We start from the raw sequence: 21,882 nt of genomic DNA, 5'->3' as shown, positions 1-21,882 counted from the left end.
TTGAGCACGATTGATCAAATCAAAACATCAGGTATCCTTGCTAGTGTTGGCTGGGACACACAAGCAATAAAATGTGTTCTGGAAAGATTCATCCTAGTTGTCAAAAGAAGGAAGTAACTTCCAAGTTTGCATAGAATGCACTCGATGTAGGAAATGCTCACTTTGCACCATGGACCATAAAACCTTGTGTAATGCTAAGGCTGACTACACTCTGTACTTTCAATGTGGTAGTTGCAGCTAGACAGACATTCACCCATACAGCTGACGATAAAACTGAACATATATTAATAATTGTGATAATTATAAATAGACATCTTTGCCACACATGTGCCTCAAAAGGTCTTCTTTTTTCTTTCCATCTCACTATATCTCGGTGCATTGCCAGAGTCCACAGCTAGGATGGAAGAATCCAACGCTAATGAGAAGCACATTGGCCTTGGAATTATGGGTGCACGTCCCCAAAGGCTTTTGAGTCCACTTCTGAGATAAGTGGATCCTCATGAAATCCCACATCAATGAACGTGGCAGACAGGGCAGAGGCAGAAGGCCCTGTCACCTCTGGAACATCCAGAAACGAGACTTGTAGGAGTCTGTATTTGATTCCTCCTCCAGTTGGGTGATGATAAGCATCACCCAGCCTTCTTGTATGGAAGGTCAAGTTTACTCATGCACTCATGTTATTGATGCTGAGGGAACCAATGAACAGTGATGGAGCAGTGCGTATGTCCAGCAGACTCAGTGCTGGATGACTCTCCATGACAGCTACCAAACTGACCACAGAGATAGCCAGATGCTCAGATGCCAAAGCCAATATGGTCCTAAAGACTGTGCTGCAGTCCTGCAACCTTTGTGTCAAATTGTTCAGTTTTTCCAGAAACATGCCTACTGCTCATCTGTCTGCTTGTACTTTTTAGTGAAATTGTTAATTGGCGACACTATGAGGACTTCGCCTACTCCAAGCTAAGCAATTGCCTGGACTGTAGCTGCCTTCTGAGTATTAGCAACATGGATTATTTCTTCCTCAGCCAGGTGTAGGGAGGTTACAGCAATATATTCACTATCATGGGGCTCTTGACTCTAATCTAGCCAAACTCAAGGTGTCATTATCAGAGCTGGTAGAGGATGCAGGAGACGGTCTTTCCAGTGCATCACCTGCAGCATACATGCTTTCTTCCTCAGAGGCAAAGGAAGAGATTTTTGTAGTTCCAGCCTCTTGACTACCAAGACCATGCTGATGCCACTCATGTCTATAGGTGACAAAAGAGAGAATGCATCATAAACAAAGGGTAATAGTTCTGGCATGTTAAGAATATATTCACAGTGGTAGTAGTGGAAAAGTTGCACAACAATATACAATACTTCTTACTTGATTGCCTGAACATGGGTATTTTGGCATCTCCACAGGACCAGTCTCAGTCCTTGAAAGTAAGGGCCAGGATCCTCCTTTCATAGGTGATAAGGAGCTAAATGTCAGGAATCCCAATATCTCGTCTCGACGTTCTCTGCCCTGTTATTGGCTTGTTTTCTCCTGGAATGAAACAAAGGTAGTCTTAAGGTTTTCTTTTGTAGAAGAGTCTAGGACCAGAGGGCATTACCTCAGATTAAGGAGTCGCATATTTAACACAGAGATGAAGAGGGATTTCTTCTCTCAGACAGTAGTGATTTAATGGAATTCTTTATTGCAGAAGGCTGTTGAAGCTGTGTGGTTAAGTACATTCAAGGCTGGGATAGACAGATTTTTAATCAGTAAGAGAATGAAGAACTAACAGGAAAATACAGGAAAGTGGAGTCGAAGCATATCAAACCATGATCTCACTGAGTGGCGAAGCAGACTCAATAGGTTGAATGGCCTTCTTCTGTTCCTATGTCTTTTGGTCCTATTAAAGATTGAGATTTAGTAAGCTTAAAATGGGTGACACAACTGTTACTGTTGTTGCATTGGGGGAAAAGATGGTGAGGTGATCAGAGTAGGTGGTGCAGGGTCTGTAGTTGCAGTGGGGGGTGGATTGGTGTAGGTGAGAAAAAAGGATTCTGCATGCAAAATTAGAGTGATAAACCATCAGCCTTGCCAGAAAATGGGTGCAGTAGTAAAGATGGACTGAGAGAGAAGTTTGTGGCACTCAGCCTTGCAGAGCGGAAAGGTATTGACCTTCTTACTACACTGCTGGGCATTTCTCTGGAACCCATTGACCACACTGACACAGCCGGTGACCTAAGACCAGGGTGGACATGTCTACTGGCATGAACTCCTCTACCAGTCCTGGGGTAAGAGAACACACTTCTTTAGTGGCGCCTCTCCATCACTACCTCTAGGTCCTTGCCTGCAAAATGGGGTGCTACCTTCTCTTATCTGCTACGTGTGAGGCAAATGAATGAACTGTGCAGGGTAGTTCTGGACTTAGCACTTGATTAAGTGCTCATCAGCCTTTAAAATATGGTTCCAGTGCCAGAAGTCCCGCTATATCCCATCAGTGAGTTCATCTGTCAATAGCAAGTGGAAGAATAGGACGAATAGAGCCCATAGGAATGTAATCCACAGGTAATGAGGTAAGTTTGGGATGATAGTATGAGAAAACTCATGTCCTCACAGAGAGAAACCTTAGATGAAACTCACCAAAAATAGCATTGAGCTGATCTTTACTAAGATTTAGTCCGTAGTCTTGTTTTTTAAGCTGCACGCTTCTCCAGACCTAATTGGAAAGTCTTCCCCCTGCCACATCAGGGTATATCTTCCATTACGCTTTTAAAAGGTTAAAGTCTTCTCAAATCATGCTCAAATTGACTTTCAATAGTAAAGTTTCCTCTAGTGATTTTTTTGGTCTTTCACTTTTTACTGGTCTCTTCAAACAGGGAATCCATATTCACAGTGTGCCATTTGGTGATTAACTTGACCGCAGTCATGTTTCTTGCTTGACATGTCTTCTCTCACAAAACACTCTTGATGACGACCTCTGAGCGTCTCTGTGTAACAAGAACTGCAATCTCTTCTTTTGTTTCAAGCTGTTAAAGTTTGCACCTTAATCAGTTTGTAGTAAGTTTCTTTGAGGGCCCATATTCCCATGATAATCAGGTTACATGGACTTTTCTCTGGGCAGAAAAATGTGTTGCTGGAAAAGCGCAGCAGGTCAGGCAGCATCCGAGGAGCAAGAGAATCAACGTTTCGGGCATAATGAAGAAGGGCTTATGCCCGAAACATCAATTCTCTTGCTCCTTGGATGCTGCCTGACCTGCTGAGCTTTTCCAGCAACACATTTTTCAGCTCTGATCTCCAGCATCTGCAGTCCTCACTTTCTCCTTTTCTCTAGGCAGACTTAACAGGCTGTCACATTGTCAGTCGGAGAAAGTGAGGACTGCAGATGCTGGAGATCAGAGTCAAAAAATGTGGTGTTGGAAAAGTACAGCCAGTCAGGCAGCATCCAAGGAGGAGTGTCGAGGCTTTGAGCATCAGCCCTTCAACTGATGAAGAGCTTGTGCTTGAAACATCAACTCTCCTGTCCCTTGGATGCTGCCTGACCGGCTGTGCTTTTCAGCACCATACTTTTTGACTGTCACATTGCCACTCCAAATTATTCAATTATATCTTGAATTAAGAGTATACAACATAATTACCTTATAACAACCACAGGTCATAAAAACAGTACTTGGGGGGTGAGTGTTGAGGAACAGCATTACTATTTGGATATTTTCCACTTCAACCAGATTCGGATCAGTATCCTGGTGAATCATGGCTCGGACTCTATATAAGGTTTTAGATTACGAACAGGATGGCAGAGAATTCAGCTGAAGGAAGGTTTAGAAATCAAAAGAGAAAATCTGGATAACAGAACAGTGCAGTTATTTGGGTACAGACAAGCATGTGTGGTACAGGAAAGAACAGAGAGTATAACAGTAAAACTAGATTAGATTAGATTCCCTACGGTGTGGAAACAGGTCCTTCGGCCCAACAAGTCCACACCGACCCTTCGAAGAGCAACCCATCCAGACCCATTTCCCTCTGGCTAATGCAGCTAACACTACGGGCAATTTAGCATGGCCAATTCACCTGACCTGCACATCTTTGGACTATGGGAGGAAACCGTAGCATCCGGAGGAAACCCACGCAGACTCGGGGAGAATGTGCAAACTCCACACAGACAGTTGCCCAAGGCTGGAGTTGAACCTGGGACCCTGGTGCAGTGAGGCAACAGTGCTAACCACTGAGCCACCGAACTACATTAGCAAATAAGGTTCACACTAATGAGTTTTCAAAACATAAAATTAGGGAACGTTTTACCGAAATGCACAAAATATATGTAATGAAATAGGTGAACTAGCACAAATAGAAATAAATGGGCTAGATCTAGTCACCACTACACATTGACCAAGGTTGAGAGATAAAGGTTCTCGGTTGAAAACCTCTCAAAAAGACAGACAGGATGGAAAAGGTTAAGGAGAAGTCTTGAGAACAAACGACAACATAAGCCCAGTACTGAGAAAGTACCTTGGCTCATAAGATCAGGACAAAGTGTTCAGAAGAATGGAGATTAAAGATAACAAGATCAGAAAAAGCTGGTGGCAGTCATTATAACCATCCTACAGTAGTTATTCAGATGGAAAGAACATTATGAAGAAATAAATGTGGCTTGTAATGAAGGTAAACAAATGTCGGAACAAGTAGGATAGATGGATAAAGAAGAATCAAAACATAAGGACAAGAAATTGGAGGAGTAATAAATAGGGCATTCATCCCGTGTAGCCTTTCCTGCCATTCTATAATTCTTTCTATTGTCTATATCAATAAAGATGGCAAAGTTGATCTGAAGGATGTGTTTATAAAATGCTTTTGTGATAATTTTCTAAAGTAGTACATTGTGGAACCAATTAGGCATACAAGCAGTTCTTCTATAACGTGACGGTTGCGTTCTTGTGCAACCTTGTGCGATAGAAAAATCACACTTTAGAAACAGTGCATAAACTGTTGGCAATGTAATCGCATTACAGCCAACACACATTCTAAAAGTTTGTGCCTTGGAAACAGTGTCCCCAACTCATCAATCGCATTACAGCAAATTTGCATTAATGAAACATGTGTTACAGCAGAACAACCTGTACTGCTATTTTATGTTGTATACTGTGCAACAAGAATAGCATGGAGAGAGGACTGGATAACTAATAGAAGACCAAGAACTGGGATAAAGGGGCATTTTCAGGATAGAAACCAATAACTAATGGACTGCCCAGCATTTAATACTGGGACAATTATTTACAATATATAATAATGACTTGGATGACGGTGGTGGATGTACTACGGCCAAGTTTGAGACTCGACAAATAAAAAGGATGACAAGTAGTGAGGATGACACAAAGAATCTGCATAGACGTGAGAAATCAAGTGAACATAGAAATTAAGTGAACGGGTAAACTTGACAGATGAATAAAATAAAGGAAAATGTGAGGTTCTGCACTTTATTTTAAAGGGAATGGATTTTTAAAATTGGGAGGTCTTACTAAAATTATTGAAGGCACTATTCGGACCACAAATGGAAAACCATGAATAGTTTGGGTCTTTTTATCATCAGGAGAGATATGTTGATATGCTAAAACGGTCCAGAGAAGGTTCAGTAGGTTGATTCCATGTTTGGAGGAATTCTCTTATGAGGATAAGTCAAATGAGTTCAGTTTATACAGACTGGAGTTTAGAAGAATGAGAGGAGGCCTTATTGAAACACAGGATTCTCAGGGGACTTGATTGGGTGAACTTGGAAATGTTTCACCTTGTGAGGGCATAATCTCAAAGTAAGGGGTCACCCATTTCAGAGAGAGATATGGAAGATTTTCTTTTCTGAGCAAACGAATAAGGAAAAAGAGTAGAATACTTGGCCCTTCAACCTGCTCCACCACTCAATAAGATCATATCTGATCTGATTTTAACCTTAATTCTACATTCCTGCAGACCTCAATAATCTTTCATCCCCTTGATAATCAAGAACATATCTAACTTTGCCTTAAAATATTTAAAGATTCTACATCAACTGCCTTTCGGGGAAGGGAATTCTAAGGGCTCACATTCCTTAGAGAAAAAATGTTTCCTCATCTGGAGTTGAACCTGGGACCCTGGTGCAGTGAGGCAACAGTGCTAACCTAAATGGGCGTCACCTTGTTATTAGATTATGACCCCCTCATTCTAGATTCTCCCACAAGAGGAAGCATCCTTTCGAAATCCACCTGGTAAAGACTCCTCAGGATCTTACGTGCTGCAATTATTCAATTATCCCTGGCTCTTAAAAACTTCACAGGGTTCATTCCTAATCTGTTTAACCTTCCTGCATAAGACAATCCATTCATTCCAGGTATTACTCTAATAAACCTTCACTGAACACCCTTCCATAAGTATGGTGACCAATATTGCAGACCAAAAATCTGTCGGTCTGAAATCCTTCCACCCTCAAAGTGAAACCACCCAAAGTCACCAGTATCCACTTCATTTTCCTTCCTTAATCCTTGTCTGTTCCTTCACTGACTCGTTTATAGTCCATTCTATGGATCCAGTGGAGTTGTCCTTGCACTTTCACAGACATGGGAGTGGTCAGCAACTACTGAAACGGTCATTTCCATCTTTGCTCCAACTTTCCCAGTCTCAGTTCTTTATCAGAAAAAATTCTCCAGGTTCTACAGTACGGTAGTCTCCCTCAAATGAATCATCACCTTCTTGATAGTCTTGGTGTACCTGTGAATGTAAACTGTAACTTGGATCGTGGTTTGGGCCTGTTCTGGCCATCCCAGTGGAAGTTCACCGCTCACCTCATTTGCAACCGGGAATTCTTGGACCACTTCATATTGTTGTCTGGATTGTGTCAGCGACACCAAAAGGAACACATTGCTAAAGCATAGCATTAAACACAGGTGAATCATCTTCTCGATTAAAGGCTTGATCACCTGCAAATGTTCCATAACAGGCAACAAACTGCTCCCAATAATCACTTCCCGACCCCTAGGTTTGGGTCTGCACTCCAGTACTTTACTAATGTTTATAGGTTTTTGTAAGGCTCGTTCTAACGACTGGATTAAGTGGTCCACCTGGGCATTATTGTTCGGGAATCTCTCCTTCAGGTCCTCCTAATTGCAGACTAGTCTCGCACCACCCTGGTCTACCTGTTCATGCCACTTGGTAACAAATCCTGAGGAGTGGCATTATACATTTGTAGTGCCTTTCAGACATATTGAGCAAATAGGGCTGGTTTCTCCTTGCAGTCAGGAGCTTGGTTCATTATCATTATTATTTCTTGAGGTTTCCAAGAGACACAAACACGAGAGTAGGTGGTTGGTTGGCTTCAGTAGCCATAGGATTCAGAATTTATAGGTGAAACATCGCACCCTGACCCCTCAAGATTTACCGAACTCTGTTTCCCGGGACAGGCCTTGATTGAGGATGGTCCAGGCTGCTCATTCCCACGATGTCAGCTATGAACCCAGTGACAGGTACCTGACCCTTCATCTTCAGAGTAAGGGGGGGGAGGGTTTAAAATCCGTGGTTAAAAGGGGACTATCAGGAGATGTTTGGGCTCAGTGGGTATCCTAGGATAAAATCTCCATTCCTCATCCCTATCACACCCCTTCCTGTCATAGTGTCGGTGTGCCAGACATAGGATCGGGATCACGAATAGAACTTAGATTCTTTTTACAGCGCTATTGCTTTAACTCTTTTTAGCTTGCTCAGCCTTAGTGTCCTTACACTATTTCTCCTGTTCCCTTCATCATCTCCAATCTACCCATTCACACTCAGCTTTTAACATCTCCCAGCTTTTGGGAGTTCCATCTGCTGTACATACTTATCCCCTTATCACATGCAATATTCCACCAACTAGCCAGCAAGGTATCTTTCCATTTACTATCAGCTTTATCCTTCCATTCTTTATTTAATCATTTGCACTTTTTCTCATAATTTTTCTTTCAAATTAGGTTTACCGCCTCTTCACAAGAGGTCACATCCCAAATCCGTAGTTTCCTGATCTACACAGAGGGTACAGAATCAAGACTTAAATGTCATATACATAATATAATAAAGTGTTTAAATAATAAATTTATAGTTATTAGTAACATTTCTAACACTTTCACTTTAAATTTTCTAAATTTTTGAAATAAGTTGATTAACTATTGTTCAGTCCTAAAATTTTCAGTGTACCCACTGCGGAGAAAGTGAGGACTGCAGATGCTGGAGACCAGAGTTGAAAAGTGCAGTGCTGGAAATGCGCAACAGGCCAAGCAGCATCCGAGGAGGAGAATCGACGTTTCGGGCATAATGCCCGCAACGTTGATTCTCCTGCTCCTCGGATGCTGCCTGGCCTGCTGCACTTTTCCAGCACCACACTTTTCAACAATGTACCCACTGCATCTGATATTTTGCATGCTGATCTGTTTGTTCATGCCCAATGTTGCAATTTTCCCAAGAGTGGCCTTTCTTTTGCAACTTTTGTTTTAATTCTTCAAATTTTCCTTTTTGACCTGTCATTTTGAATTTGAACATCCAAGAGAATTCATGCCTCCATACTATCCAAAAACAGCTGTGTATTCAAGATTTACATTAAAAACTCCAACATTTAGATTTTTCATACACTGAAGTAAACTTATAAAACAAAATCAAAATGGCTACAGCACAGAAGGTTATAAAACCTGTTGTTTCAGAGACAGTTCTTTGCATGAGGAAAACAGCAAATCTCACTCTCTGTTAATGTTTTTTTCTCTCGCTCTTACACTCTTCCCCCATATTGATTATACTTCTATGGCCAATTGCATGTACAATGCTCAATTTGTTTTAAGGGACGGTGAGGTGAACATTAAACATTACAGCCATTCTTCAAATTAACTACGAAGCAATGACACAGATCACTGACAATATATAACGGTATTTCAAAAAACTTGCCAATTAATTCTGATTTTGTAATTCAGGACTAATACAAAATGTTTAGAATGTATTGAATAATATAACCATATTGTTTAATTAGGAGATGGAAACTGAACAAGTGGCTGAGACATTTTACTGTTAATTAATAAGAACAAACAGATATTAATGTCACAAAAAAAATTCAAATCTGCTTAGGGCTAAATACAGAAAATTGTATCAGGATTGTCCTGTTGTGTGCTCACTCACTCCAACATTTAGTCTGCATTAAAATAACTCATTCACTCAGCTATTAATTTACACATTTTCTCCAAAATATGTTACAGAATTCAAAATTAATCTGAAACACTTCTGCAATACTTCCTATGGATCACTAACACAAGTCTAGTTAGTCAATTAAACTACCTAACATCTCGAATGAAACTGGGCAGTGCCACCGCACAAAGCATTGTTATAACAATTAGAAATCCATTTTATCCCACATCCACAATTTCCTTTTCCACTGCCTTCAAAGAAAAACTAAAAGCAATTTAAAGCATTTTGAACTGCTGTAGGTCTGATTTACATTACTGGCACTCCAATTTAACCCTCATTAATTTCACGGATTTTAAAAGGCACCAAACCCAGAAATACAAATCAATATGGTCAAGCCCACATAGGAAGTGAATACTTTCATTTCTGTGAGCACAAACCTACCAATTAATAACCTTAGAGATAATAGACTTATCATGCCTGTTTTTACATTCAAAAAACAGGACAAACTCAAAACTGAATAAAATGTCATTTACAGCACAGATTTTATCTCCAATTAGTAAATATTATATTTGCTTGTGGATTTAATTCAAAGAGTCAAGAAGTAATCACTCTCCCTAACTATGTATACTGGCTGAAATGCCTCCATCTTAGTTCCACAGCAGCAGACTATATTTTCTTTCCAGAGAAGGAAGAGTTTATTTTTGTTAAGAATAGCCTGGAGAGCTTTTTATTATGCTAGCAAGGGCAGGTGTCCCCATATCTGGAATTAAAGATTAGCTTACCCATTAAAAAGTATTTGGAAATTCACTCTGGTGAGAAAATGAAATTCCAAACATGATAAATTCCAATTCCAAGAGATCATTTTTACCAATCTGTATGACCTAATTTTTTATAAATCAACATTTCCTGGCAGATTTTGCTTTACATAGTACTGATAGTTCCTCAAAAGGACATTACATTAACTATGCATGATCCACATTGATACAGGCACAGACTACATTTTCAAATCACCATGGATTTCCAAAATGTGGACTTAAATCAAAACATTTCCGGATCTCGAATTCCAGGGGACAAAAAAACAAATTATACAAGACCACGTGTAACCACCAATAAAAAAAGTACATTCAAAACACAATACAAAGAGTTAACACTTAGTTCAGTAAATGCAACACCAAATGCTGGTCTCTCTCTCTCTTTCCTTTGTTTTTTAAAATTTTCTCAAAATTTCTGTCAATTGTTTTATGCAAACTCAATCAAATGTGCCATCAGGTGGAAACAGCTTCTCAATTCTTTGTGTCCATTTCACCTATTCGTTGACAAAGTTATTGTTTTGGAATCAGGCTTGTAATGGACATACATGAATGTTAAAGGTGTTCCCTTCTGAGGGTACGCCTCATGTGAGATGTCTTTCTCCCCATTCTTTCAACAGCAGTGTCTGTCTCTCTCTCACACTCTCTCACACACACACAATTGTGCAATCATTCAAACTGGACATCCTTTAATTTGTATATTACAATTTACCAGAAGTCCCAATTCAAACAAAGAATTTACCAAAATGTCTAATTTTTCTAAGGAGCCTCTAATCCCTAGAAACCATTTTCCTGATCAGGTATTCTCTCACACATAGTCTGAAAGGGAGTGCCCTTTCCAACTACAGAGGAAACTCAATTATCTGAATACCAATTATCCAAAAATCAGATTATCCAAAGGAGATCTCGAGGTCCCAATAGAAACATTACATCAAAGACATGTTTCCAGCAGTGATTGCATCTTTTGTTTACAGTGATTAAACAGGCACCGTCTCCAAATGACTGACCTCCCGCCCTCTCTCCACATTTTCCCTGGAGTTCTACAGAGGGGAGTATGCTAACCCCCCACCCCCCCCCCCACCCCCCCTCCCTCCCCGGCTTCCCAGGAATAATCTCTCCAACATTGTCCTGTGCAGGGCAAACATGGAACCTGTCAAGAATTTGAAGTAAAACGTTGTGTGTGTGTGTGCAATTTGGAGACTTACCCCACAAAGGCAGCAGTAGCAGCAGTCTTGTTGTTGGTGTCCGGAGAGGAGGCAGGGGTGGACGGGCGGGGGCTTTGAGCTGGGGGATGGGGTTGGACTGGGTTGAGGGTTGGGGGCAGAGTTGGACTGGGTTGGGGGGTGGGGGAACGGGGTTGGAACCGGGGAGTTGTGGTGTTGGACTTGAGGGGGGGGAAGAAAAGAGAAGCGAGGGGTGTGGCATTGGGGGCGGGCTCTCACGTGCTGTGTGCTGCTACAATCTCCTGAATGGGGAGCAGATTTTGAAACTCCGAGCCCCAGAGGAAAGGCATTTAATCGATTTTACGAGTAATCGATTATCCGAACGAAATAGTACCCACCCACTGTATAGAGCAACATCGCTTATCTGAACTCAATTATCCGAAAATCGGATTATCCCAACAGAATCTGAAGGTCCCATGAAACGGTTACAACAAAGAAGTGTGTTCAACAATGGTGCGACAATTGAGTCTTTTGTTTACAGTATAGTGTAAATGAGGGTTACCTGCACTGAAGATGTGCAAACATTGCATCAAAGAGGTGTTAATGACACTGGTGCAACAATCTGTCAGTCAGTCAATTGTAGCAGGGTTAAAATAATTTTAACTGACCGTGTCTTTAGTTTCACTGAGGAATACCTGCACTGAAGATGTGCAAAAGAGGTCATAGTATTGAAAGAATGTTAAATAAAAATGACTGACATGCTGAAGGATTTAAAATGCATGACAAAATCAGTGGTCTTAGATTACCTATAGTATGGAAACAGGCTCTTCAGCCCAACAAGTCCACACTGACCCCCCCCGAAGAGCAACCCATCCAGACCCACTCCATATTTAGGTAAAAACAAGGACTGCAGATGCTGGAAACCAGAGTCTAGATTAGAGTGGTGCTGGAAAAGCACAGCAGGTCAGGCAGCATCCGAGTAAAACTTTCTCCTCACCCCCCTCTCATTTATCTCCCCACTCTGCAGGCACCCTGCCTCTACTCCTGATGAAGGGCTTTTGCCTGAAACGTTGATTTTCCTGCTCCTTGGATGCTGCCTGACCTGCTGTGCTTTTCCAGCACCACTCTAATCTCCACACCATATTTACGCCTGACTAACACACCCAACACTATGGGCAATTCAGCACAGCCAATTCACCTAACCTGCACATCTGTGGATTGTAGGAGGAAAGCAGAGCACCTGGAGGAAATCCACGCAGACACGGGGAGAATATGCAAACTCCACACAGACAGTTGCCCACGGCGGGACTTGAACCCACGTCCCTAGCACTGTGAGGCAGCAGTGCTAACCACTGAGCCACCCCAAAGTGGTGTCTTCATTCCCTCTATGACTTTGTTCTGAGTTCATATAACTGATCAGGTTTGTTGGACGTACTTACCAGGTCTGTGAAGAGAAAGTGGACCTCAGCGACAATTGGACAGAAAAGTGAGATTTTACAGCATCTGGATCGTTGTAAAAAGGCATCAAAGATTGCACAGGAGTACAACATTGGAATAGCGACAATGTCCGACTTGAGGAAAGTAAGACCGGCGATTGAGAAATTCATCAGCCAAAGTGACACTTCAAATGCATTAAAAAAGAATCTCCATGAAGCCAGCAAAGAATAAGCAACTTGACTAAGCTGTATTTTTATGGTTTTCACAGCAACGTGAAAAGGGGATTCCGTACCTGGCCTGATGATACTAGAAAAAGCTGCCAGTTTCCATGAACGACTCCAAGCTGGTGAGTCTGACCACAGTGTACCATTGGGTTGGTTACAGCACTTCAAACATCGTCACGGCATTCGGCAATTCAGCGTTCGTGGACAGCAGAAGTTTGTAGATGACAGCACCATGGAAGGCTACAGACAGAAACTGCAATCCATCATTCATGTAGCTGAACCTCAAGTATGAACCTGAACAATTGTGTAATGCTGATGAAAATGGATTGTTTTGGCATGCACTGCCGAACTGAATACTCACATCCACCGTGGAAAATAAAGTGCAAGGATCACACCATGATTTTTCCTTGTGTCAACGCCACCGACACTCATAAATTACTGCTTACCTGCATCGGACGATATGCTAATCCATGTTGCTTCAAGAACTGTGACAAGAACTTGTTTCCCGTGAAGTACAAAGCACAAAATAAGGCATGGATGACATATCCACTTTTTCTCATCCTGGTTTCATTAAGGTTTTGTACCTGCTGTCAGATTACATTTGGCGAGTGCTGGACTCTAGCATCGTGCCCTTCTGCTTGTTGACAACATGGAGTCACACTCTGTGAAAGGCAGCCAGTTAGAATCAGCAGACGGAGCTATCATGTGTTTGTGTCTACCATCAAACACCACTTCAAGGTTAGAGCCACTTGATCAGGAAATCATCGCAATGATGAAAACATATTATTGCCTTAATACGTTGCATGCCATCCTGGATGAAGACAATGCAGAGAAAGGAATGCAGGTAATTATGAAGGCTTTCATAGTCAAGGTCGCTTTGTATATGATTGCTTAATTTTGGGATCACATCAAACCATCGACAATTGCAGAGTGTTGGTACAATGGCTTGCCTGTTGGGAGTCGTGCCAGTGAAGAGGACACCTGGCCAGTTCAAAGGTTAACCAATGACATCACTGAAAACTGCAGACAGCTGGGATTAGGAGACTTTGCAGAGGCTGAGATCGATGCTTGGGGTGAACTGAGATAAGGTCATTGGAACAGAGACAGAGACATTCAGCGATCATCAGATAGTCAACGTAGTCACAGAGGAACGGCGAGAAAGTACAGACGCCGTGGGTGGTAAGGAAAATCTGATACCGAAATCACCTCCAGTTGCCGTTAATGAAGCTATTGACAGTTTTCAACTTTTCATGGAGTGGTACGAAACACAAGACGAAGTCGATGATATTAAGTTGATGAATCTTTGCCAAATGTTATCGTTCACGAAAAGAAGAGGCAGCAGCACCTCAAGCAACAGTGGCTGGATATTTTCTTTGAAAATAATAACCAACCTCCACCTCAATGAACTTTATTTACTGTACAGGTGCACAAAAAGTGATTTGATTTGTAAAATGTCAGGAATTTTTAAGCGATATCCAGTGTTTGTATAAATTTTAGCGATTGAATGAAATAAAAACTCATAGTATGCTTTTTAACGCAATTATGTGCAGTACGGCTTCCTTTGTTTAAGGTCAAATCAATAATCTGAAGAATCAATTATCTGAATGAAATACTGCCCACCCATCGACTTCGGATAATCGAGGTTCCTGTAGAGAGACTGTACTATTGTACCTTATAACTCCTTACTATACTACATACTATAAATTTCAACCGGCCATATCAATACTACAGAGTGAGAAATTTACCAAGCCTGCCCTCCTTTTGCTATTATCTCATTATTTCAATTGGCCATATGCGAGGGAGGCAGCTCTCTAAGCCAAATCTGTCAGATAATGGCAACCGACTTCCCTGACTGGGATGCCCAGTCCGACTCTATCTCAGCAACAATACAGAATAGCCAATGTGACCCCACAATAACCTAAAGCAACCTCACAAATAAAAAAAACCTTCTTACCTTCTCATCCTGGTACAAGTAGTTCGTTTGATCTCTTCAAGGTACCAGTTTCACTGGGCGAGGGGCAGATAATCTGTCCGAACACAAGAAGTGGTCTGAGGTAAAATATCTCAGTGCACCCTACCAATCTGTTATGCTCAATTCAAACTCTCGGTCACTGATTCAGCCCAGAGAAATGTTCCCTTTGTTGGGATCCAAGTCACAGCACCTAAAATGTTGAGTCAAAAAGTCTCGGAACATACAAGAGTTTTAATTTCAACACTGTTTCAGTTAAGCTAGCGAGAGATTGGAGAACAATCCCCAGAGTAGCAATCAAGCTATCTTTGGAGGACTATTAACAGATCTCTGATCTCTAGCGTAAAAGCAGTATATTTTATAGTCTTCATGTTCATAACTAATTTAATCTTTCTCATTCCCACATGATTTAATGTTATTACCTCTAGCAGAGGTATCAGAAGTAAACAGTTTCTATGCATAAAGGTGAAAATGGCCACCAGTTCAACTGGGAAAATGCATCCATCCTAGGACAGGCCAAACAAGGACAAGCACAGAAATTCCTGGAAGCCTCGTGTTCAAACCAGAACTCCATTAATAAACACATAGATTTGGACTCCGTTTACCAACCTCTCATAAACAGAACCAGAAATGGTATCACCTACCACAACAAATCAAGACACATAAATAGCAAGTAGGACAGCTTAACCACAGGCTCATTGATAATGTTACCTAGCGTGGTGACAAAACATCTGAAAACAAACCCACCAGCTCAGTGAGCAAACTGACAACCTGATTAACTAGCACACACGCAAGCGTTTCCCTCCGTGTCAGCAAATGCAATCTTTTGAAATCTAGGTGCATTAAATTTACTCCTTGTAATTATACATTACACGTGTAATCACCTCAAAATGTAAATTAAAGTTTATTATCACAAGTAGTTTGCTGTTTTACAATTTTGTAACAAAGGTGGGACTGTTGAAACCAATGCTTTGCTTAACTAGAGACAAATTCAGATAGATTCGCTTATGAAAAAGACATGGTCATCAGCAGGCTTAACATAACTGTGAGTCTTGTTCATTCCCTGCTTACAATAAATCCTGGACTATTTCGATAAATAAAGAGGAATAAAAAGCCCATCAAAGATCGTTGCAGGCAAGACTATAATGGATAACACAGAAATGCATATTGTTTGGATGTAAAGTGCTCATTTTCATAGTGGAGTCTATTCCCAAGCCTTTCCGTGCAATGGATGAACAATCCCTGATCTCTCTACTTGCATTTGCCAATTATGTGCAAAAATTGCATATTGGGCAAAGACATTTGAAGGTAGCACCACAAACAGCAAAACTCTGCAGACAATCAATCAGTTAATTGATTCAGGGATGATTCTTATGCATAATAAAATCAAAGAATTCAGAATTTCAAATGATCATAATAAAAGCACAATATAATAATGCTTAACATTTGAAGTGTACTCTTTAAAGTTCACCATATCTTACTGAGCACTTACATAAATGGAAGGAAGAATTTTCTTTAACAACCAATGCAAGGGTGACTGCATTTGCAGTGAACATAATATGTTTTGACAGCAACTGAACTAAATGTGCTCGTCAAAGGATTCTGTTAGTCAATTAATTGTTGAAAACGACAAGCTGTTCTACAGAACATTACATAAAATAATGAAACTACAACATTTCTTTTCAGTTTCTTATCAAATAATGGAAAGGACAAATGAGTGACATACAACTAAACATTACTTCAATCCAATACCATGCTGTGATTACAGAACTAAAATGTAGCAATACTGCAAAGAATGCCTTTTTCAATAAATGATGGGTCAAAATACAGCAGTCAACATAAACTGATATGTTACAGGGAGTCCTGAGAGTTCTATGTACAGTGAATTGCTTACTTCAAGTCAGGAGAGGATGGGCAAGTAGCAAAATTTATTCAGTAGATGATCAATAACCTTAATTTGTTTTATTTTGTGAAAGCAATGAAGGGCAAAAAAAAGTGAAAGAAAAAATTGCGAAGGAATTCAAACAGAAAATAAAAATTTTCATATAGTGGGACAGATCAGCCTTTAAAGTAATTGATTTAAGTTCACCTACCACGTATAGACAGGCACATAAAGACAGACAAGACAGGGTACTAAAGAAGGTGTTTGGTATGCTTGCCTTTTTTGGTCAGTGCATGGAGTATGGGAGTTGGGAGGTCATGTTGTGGCTGTACAGGACATTAATTGGACCACTTTTGGAATACTGCATTCAATTCTGGTCTCCCTGCTGTGGAAGGAATGTTGTTGGGCTTGAGGGTGTTCGGAGGATATTGGCAGGGATGTTGCTGGGACAGGAGGATTGAGCTACGGGGAGGGGCTGAGTAGGCTGGGACTTTTTTCCTTGAACCAGCGGATGCTGAGGGATGATCTTATAGAGGTTTATAAAATTATAAAGATAGGGTGAATAGCCAAGGTCCTTTTCCAGTGTAGCGGAGTCCAAAACTAGAGGGCATAGGTTTAAGGTGAGAGGAGAAAGATTTAAAATGGACCGGGGGGGGGACAACTTTTTCATGCAAAGGGAAACGGAATGGCGTGGGTGGAGTCAGTGCCAGAGCGGGTGGTGGAGGCTGGTACTATTGCAACACTTGAATGACATCTGAATGGGTATGTGAATGGAAGGTGTTTGGAGGGATATGGGCTGGGTGCTGGTAGGTGGGATAAGCTTAATTTGGGATATCTGGTCAGCGTGGACAAGTTGAACCAAAGGGTCTGTTTCAACAAAGGTGCTTTACAACTCTACGACTCTGTGACATGGATATTATGGATGAAAAAAGAAGAGATGATCAAGGAATCACATAGGAATCAATGATATAATTCATAGGATTTGGCGTGTTTTCTTTCCCTTCTTTTCAAGTTGTTTTATTCCTTTCCTGCTGGCACAAATTGTTTGCATACAAGTGCTCTCTTTCATACATTGGTTCAAAATTTGTCTTTTGTTCTTCTGTAAAGGGAATTTACAGAGACAAGTGGAAAACAGTTACTGAAGGCTTTCTAGTACCTCCATATAAGATACAGAGAAGGACATTATTGATGTTTTCCCTTTGCGGGCTGGATGGTTTTCTCTTGCACTGGCCCCACACAAGCTATGGTCACCTGTCCAGGAGCCAATTAAAATGTTGTTAAGTAATTGTCCCTCAGTTTAAAACTTATTGGTTGCATAGTGTCTGCGTTTGAGCTCATTGTTCCAGGAAATATGTAACGTTGTATACGATTTGCAATGTGCACCAATAAACACAATTTTTAACAATACAGCTTTTTCTTTGCAAGATCTCCTTAGTTTAAAGCTGTATCTTCCTTTTTTTTTCAATTTAGGACACGGTACATAAATAAAGGAAATGAAAAGATCTGGCCTTTACATAACTAAGTGTTAAATAGCAGGATGAGACTCTTACTAGTGAGAGGCATGAGGCCTAATTGCAGGCATTGGCATGCATTATCAATTCATTATTGTTAACTTTGCCCCATTTATATGTTGTTTTTTAAAATATATATACTTTCCCCTTCCTGTCAAACCTCATGTCAAACCTGGTTAATTCCTGATATGAGAGTCAGAGTGGTTACCTGGTGACTCTAGCACACCACTTGCTCCTCTGAGCCTCCATTTTGGACACCAGTACCCAACATCTGAGACTGCCTTCCATGGGAGTGATGGCCATGTACAGATGCTGGCTTGGATACTTGTCAGCTTCACCCCACACTCATACCACATCTCTGAGCCACTGAAAGTATTGCTCTGTATTCCATGCTGCACTTTGAAGTGTGCTGGCCTTTTAATTGCAATGGTGGTAAGGTGGCTCAGTGGCTAGCACTGCTGCCTCACAGCACCAGGGACCTGAGTTTGATTCCAATTTCGGGTGAGGCATTCAAGTATTAAAAAAAACACTTCTACAATGAAAAGAGCAGTGACCAATTCTTCCAGCTCTGCTTTTCTTTGGTTTGATTTTTTTTAGTAGTAGTGTGAAGGCAGGCTGCTGGACCCAAAGGAGAAGTTCCTGGATGGCGCTCTCTGACTTCTCTCCTGTAAGACCATGTGTTTGATTTTACAGTTTGTGCCAAGGAGTGTTTATGGGGATTGTTGCAAGTATTTGGAACAGCATCATTAAGTTGGGATGATCTATTGGGTTTTCAGAGAAGTTAAGTTATTCAGTATTCTGTTTTCTATTGTTTGTATTTCATTCAGTAATCTTGTAAATAAATTCTGTTTTGTTTAAAACTAAGTGTTTGACCAGAAATATTTCTCCTGGAATATCCACTGTACACCTGATTAAAACAATTAGCAAAGTTAGGGTTTGGTCGACCTTCCTGAAATGTTTTTCAGGGTCTGACCTGGTCCATAACACTAGCTAAAAGTTAGCTCCGAGAACAAATAGTCACATGTGTTGATTAACCAACAGTTTTATATCCTTCCGATTTATCAAAAGCTATGCTTAAGAGGGAAATCAGGAGGGCAAAAAGGGGACATGAGATAACTTTGGCAAATAGAGTTAATGAGAATCCAGAGTTTTAACAAATGCATTAACATTTAATTAACATTAATATTTAACAAATACAAAAGGGTAACTAGAGAGAATAGGGCCCCTCAAAGACCAGCAAGGCAGCCTTTGTGTGAAGCTGCAGGAGATGGGGAGATACTAAATGAATATTTTGCATCAGTGTTTACTGTGGAAAAGTATATGGAAGATATAGAATGTAGGGACATAGATGGTGACATCTTCAAAAATTTCTATATTACAGAGGAGGAAGTGCTGGATGTCCTGAAATGCACAAAAGTGGATAAATCTCCATGACCTGATCAAGTGTACCCTAGAACTCTGGGGAAGCTAGGGAAGTGATTTCTGGGTCTTTTGCTGAGATATTTGCATCATCAATAATCACGGGGGAGATGCCAGAAGACTGGAGGTTGGGTAACATGTTGCCACTATTTAAGAAAGGTGATAAGGACAAGTCAGGGAACTATTGAAGTGAGCCTGACATCAGTGGTCGACAAGTTGTTGGAGGGAATCCTGACGGGCAGGATGTACATGTATTTGGAAAGGCAAGGACTGATTAGGGATAGTCAACATGGCTTTTTGCTAGGGAAATCATGTCTCACAAACTTAATTGAGTTTTTTGAAGAAGGAACAAAGAGGATTGATGAGGGCTGAGCGGTAGATGTGATCTATATGGACTTCAGTAAGGCATTCAACAAGATTCCCCATGGGTTAACAAGGTTAGATCTCATGGAATACAGGGAGAACTAGCCATTTGGATACAGAACTGGCTCAAAGGTAGAAGACAGAGGGTGGTGGTGAAGGGTTGTTTTTCAGATTGGAGGCCTGTCTGGTCTCCTTCCAATCGGAAGGTTGTTGTGAAACTTGAAAGGGTTCACAAAAGATTTATAAGGGTTGGAGGATTTGAGCTATAGGGAGAGGTTGAATAGGATAGAGCTGTACTCCCTGGAGCATTGGAGAATGAAGGGTGACCTTATAGAGGTTTATAAAATCATGAGGAGCATGGAAAGGGTAAATAGACAAGGCCTTTTCCTTGGAGTGGGGGAGTCCAGAACTAGAGGACATAGGCTTAGGATGAGAGGGGAAAGCTACAAAAGAGACCTAAGAGGCAACTGTTTCATGCAGAGGGTTGTGCTTGTGTGGAATGGGCTGCCAGAGAAAGTGGTGGAGGCCAGTACAATTGCAATATTTAAAAGGCATCTGGATGTATATATGTATAGGAAGGGTTTGGAGGGATATGGGCCAGGTGCTGGCAGGTGGGACTAGATTGGGTTGGGATATCTGAATGGCATGGACGAGTTGGACCGAAGGGTCTGTTTCCGTGCTGTACATCTCTATGACTATGATCAGCAAACAGGGCTCTGCTATCTATACACAAACAGGATAACGACTTCAGATGAGAACAAATGTTAGGCACTGTGCAAAGTGGATTCTGGTTAATCCAAGATGGAGGACGGGAAAAATTTATGGCTGTAAGAGCTGCTCCTTTTTTTGAGGTATTTTAGGTGTTGGAAGTGATTTCCTCGAATTCCAGGAGCAGCAATTACTGTTTTATATGCTGTAGCATTGTTTTGGAACTTTGGAAAAAAAAGTCAAAACAGCAGCACTTTCAAAGGGAGAAGAGCAGACGAAGGAAGCACATAGTGAGGACAGTGCAGGAGAGAGAGAGAAAACCTGCATAGTTACTGCCTTTGCTGTTTGAATTCGTGTATCGCTGGACATCGGAGTGCATATGGGAAAATTAAAAAACAGTGAAATTCACAACTAATCTTGGAGGAACTGTTGGACCAAGTTCACAGCACAGAATCATATAAGTTAATTGTTGTTTTAAGTCTGTCCAAGAGAAAGACTGCAGTAGTGGGTACAGTGGATTCGTTCTTGATTATATGTTTTTGGAGATAAGTCTTTTGATTAAACTTAAAATATAAGCCATAGCTATTAATGTAACCTGTGGCAGTGTTTGTAGAGGAATAAGACGGTGTTATTTTCTGGGTCTGTAGATTGTGAAGGAGCAAAAATGGCCTTTACAGTGATATGTACTTCTTGTCAGATGTGGGAGTTTAAAGAGAGTTTAAGGGTGACTGCGGATTATATCTGCCATAAATGCTGTTGGATGCGAATCTTATCAGATCGAGTGGATTGGTTGGAGAGACAAATAGAAGCGATGAGAAATTTGCAAAAGCAACAGTATGTGATGGATGGCAGTTATAGAAAGGGGGGAAGTCGCAGATACAGTCACATAGATGGGTTAACTCCAGGAAGGGTAAGAGAGGTAGGCAACTAGAGCAGGAGTCTTTTGTGGATATACCCATTTCAAACAGGTATGCTGTTTTGGAAAATGTAGGGGGTGATGGATTCTCAGGGGAACGCAGCACAAACAGCCAAGTTTCTGGTATTGAGACTGGCTCTAGTGCAATGAGGGGTACGTCAACTTCCAAGAGATCAACTGTGTTAGGGGATTCTGTTGTCCGAGGTACAGATAGACGTTTCTGTGGCCAGCAGAGAAAAAGCAGAATGGTGTGTTGCTTCCCTGGTGCCAGGATCAAGGATGTCTCAGAGAGGGTGCAGAATGTTCTCACGGGGGAGAGCGGCCAGCAGGAGGTCATTGTCCACATTG

The 21,882-nt window shown here is 41.1% G+C and overlaps 1 protein-coding gene across 4 annotated transcripts in view; it reads right to left on the bottom strand.

Moving 5' to 3' along the window:
- Nucleotides 1-21,882, bottom strand: part of tmem132e (transmembrane protein 132E) — a 726,703-nt gene that overhangs the window by 557,290 nt on the left and 147,531 nt on the right. The window contains exon 2 of one of the 4 annotated variants that reach the window (XM_043718710.2): nt 1,367-1,528. The exons of the other annotated variants lie outside the window; for them this stretch is intronic. Within the exon in view, the coding sequence (XP_043574645.1) occupies nt 1,367-1,382 (16 nt within the window). The 5' untranslated portion in view covers nt 1,383-1,528. The remainder of the gene's footprint in view (nt 1-1,366; nt 1,529-21,882) is intronic. 4 annotated transcript variants of the gene reach the window in all.

This window comes from Chiloscyllium plagiosum, unplaced genomic scaffold (genome assembly GCF_037043375.1).
Source record: "Chiloscyllium plagiosum isolate Xiang-an unplaced genomic scaffold, Cpla_swu_hap1 HiC_scaffold_31, whole genome shotgun sequence".
In the NCBI taxonomy this organism is placed as follows: Eukaryota; Metazoa; Chordata; class Chondrichthyes; order Orectolobiformes; family Hemiscylliidae; genus Chiloscyllium; species Chiloscyllium plagiosum.
Note: the sequence above shows the minus strand (reverse complement) of the source record. Positions and strands in the feature narration are given on the sequence as shown.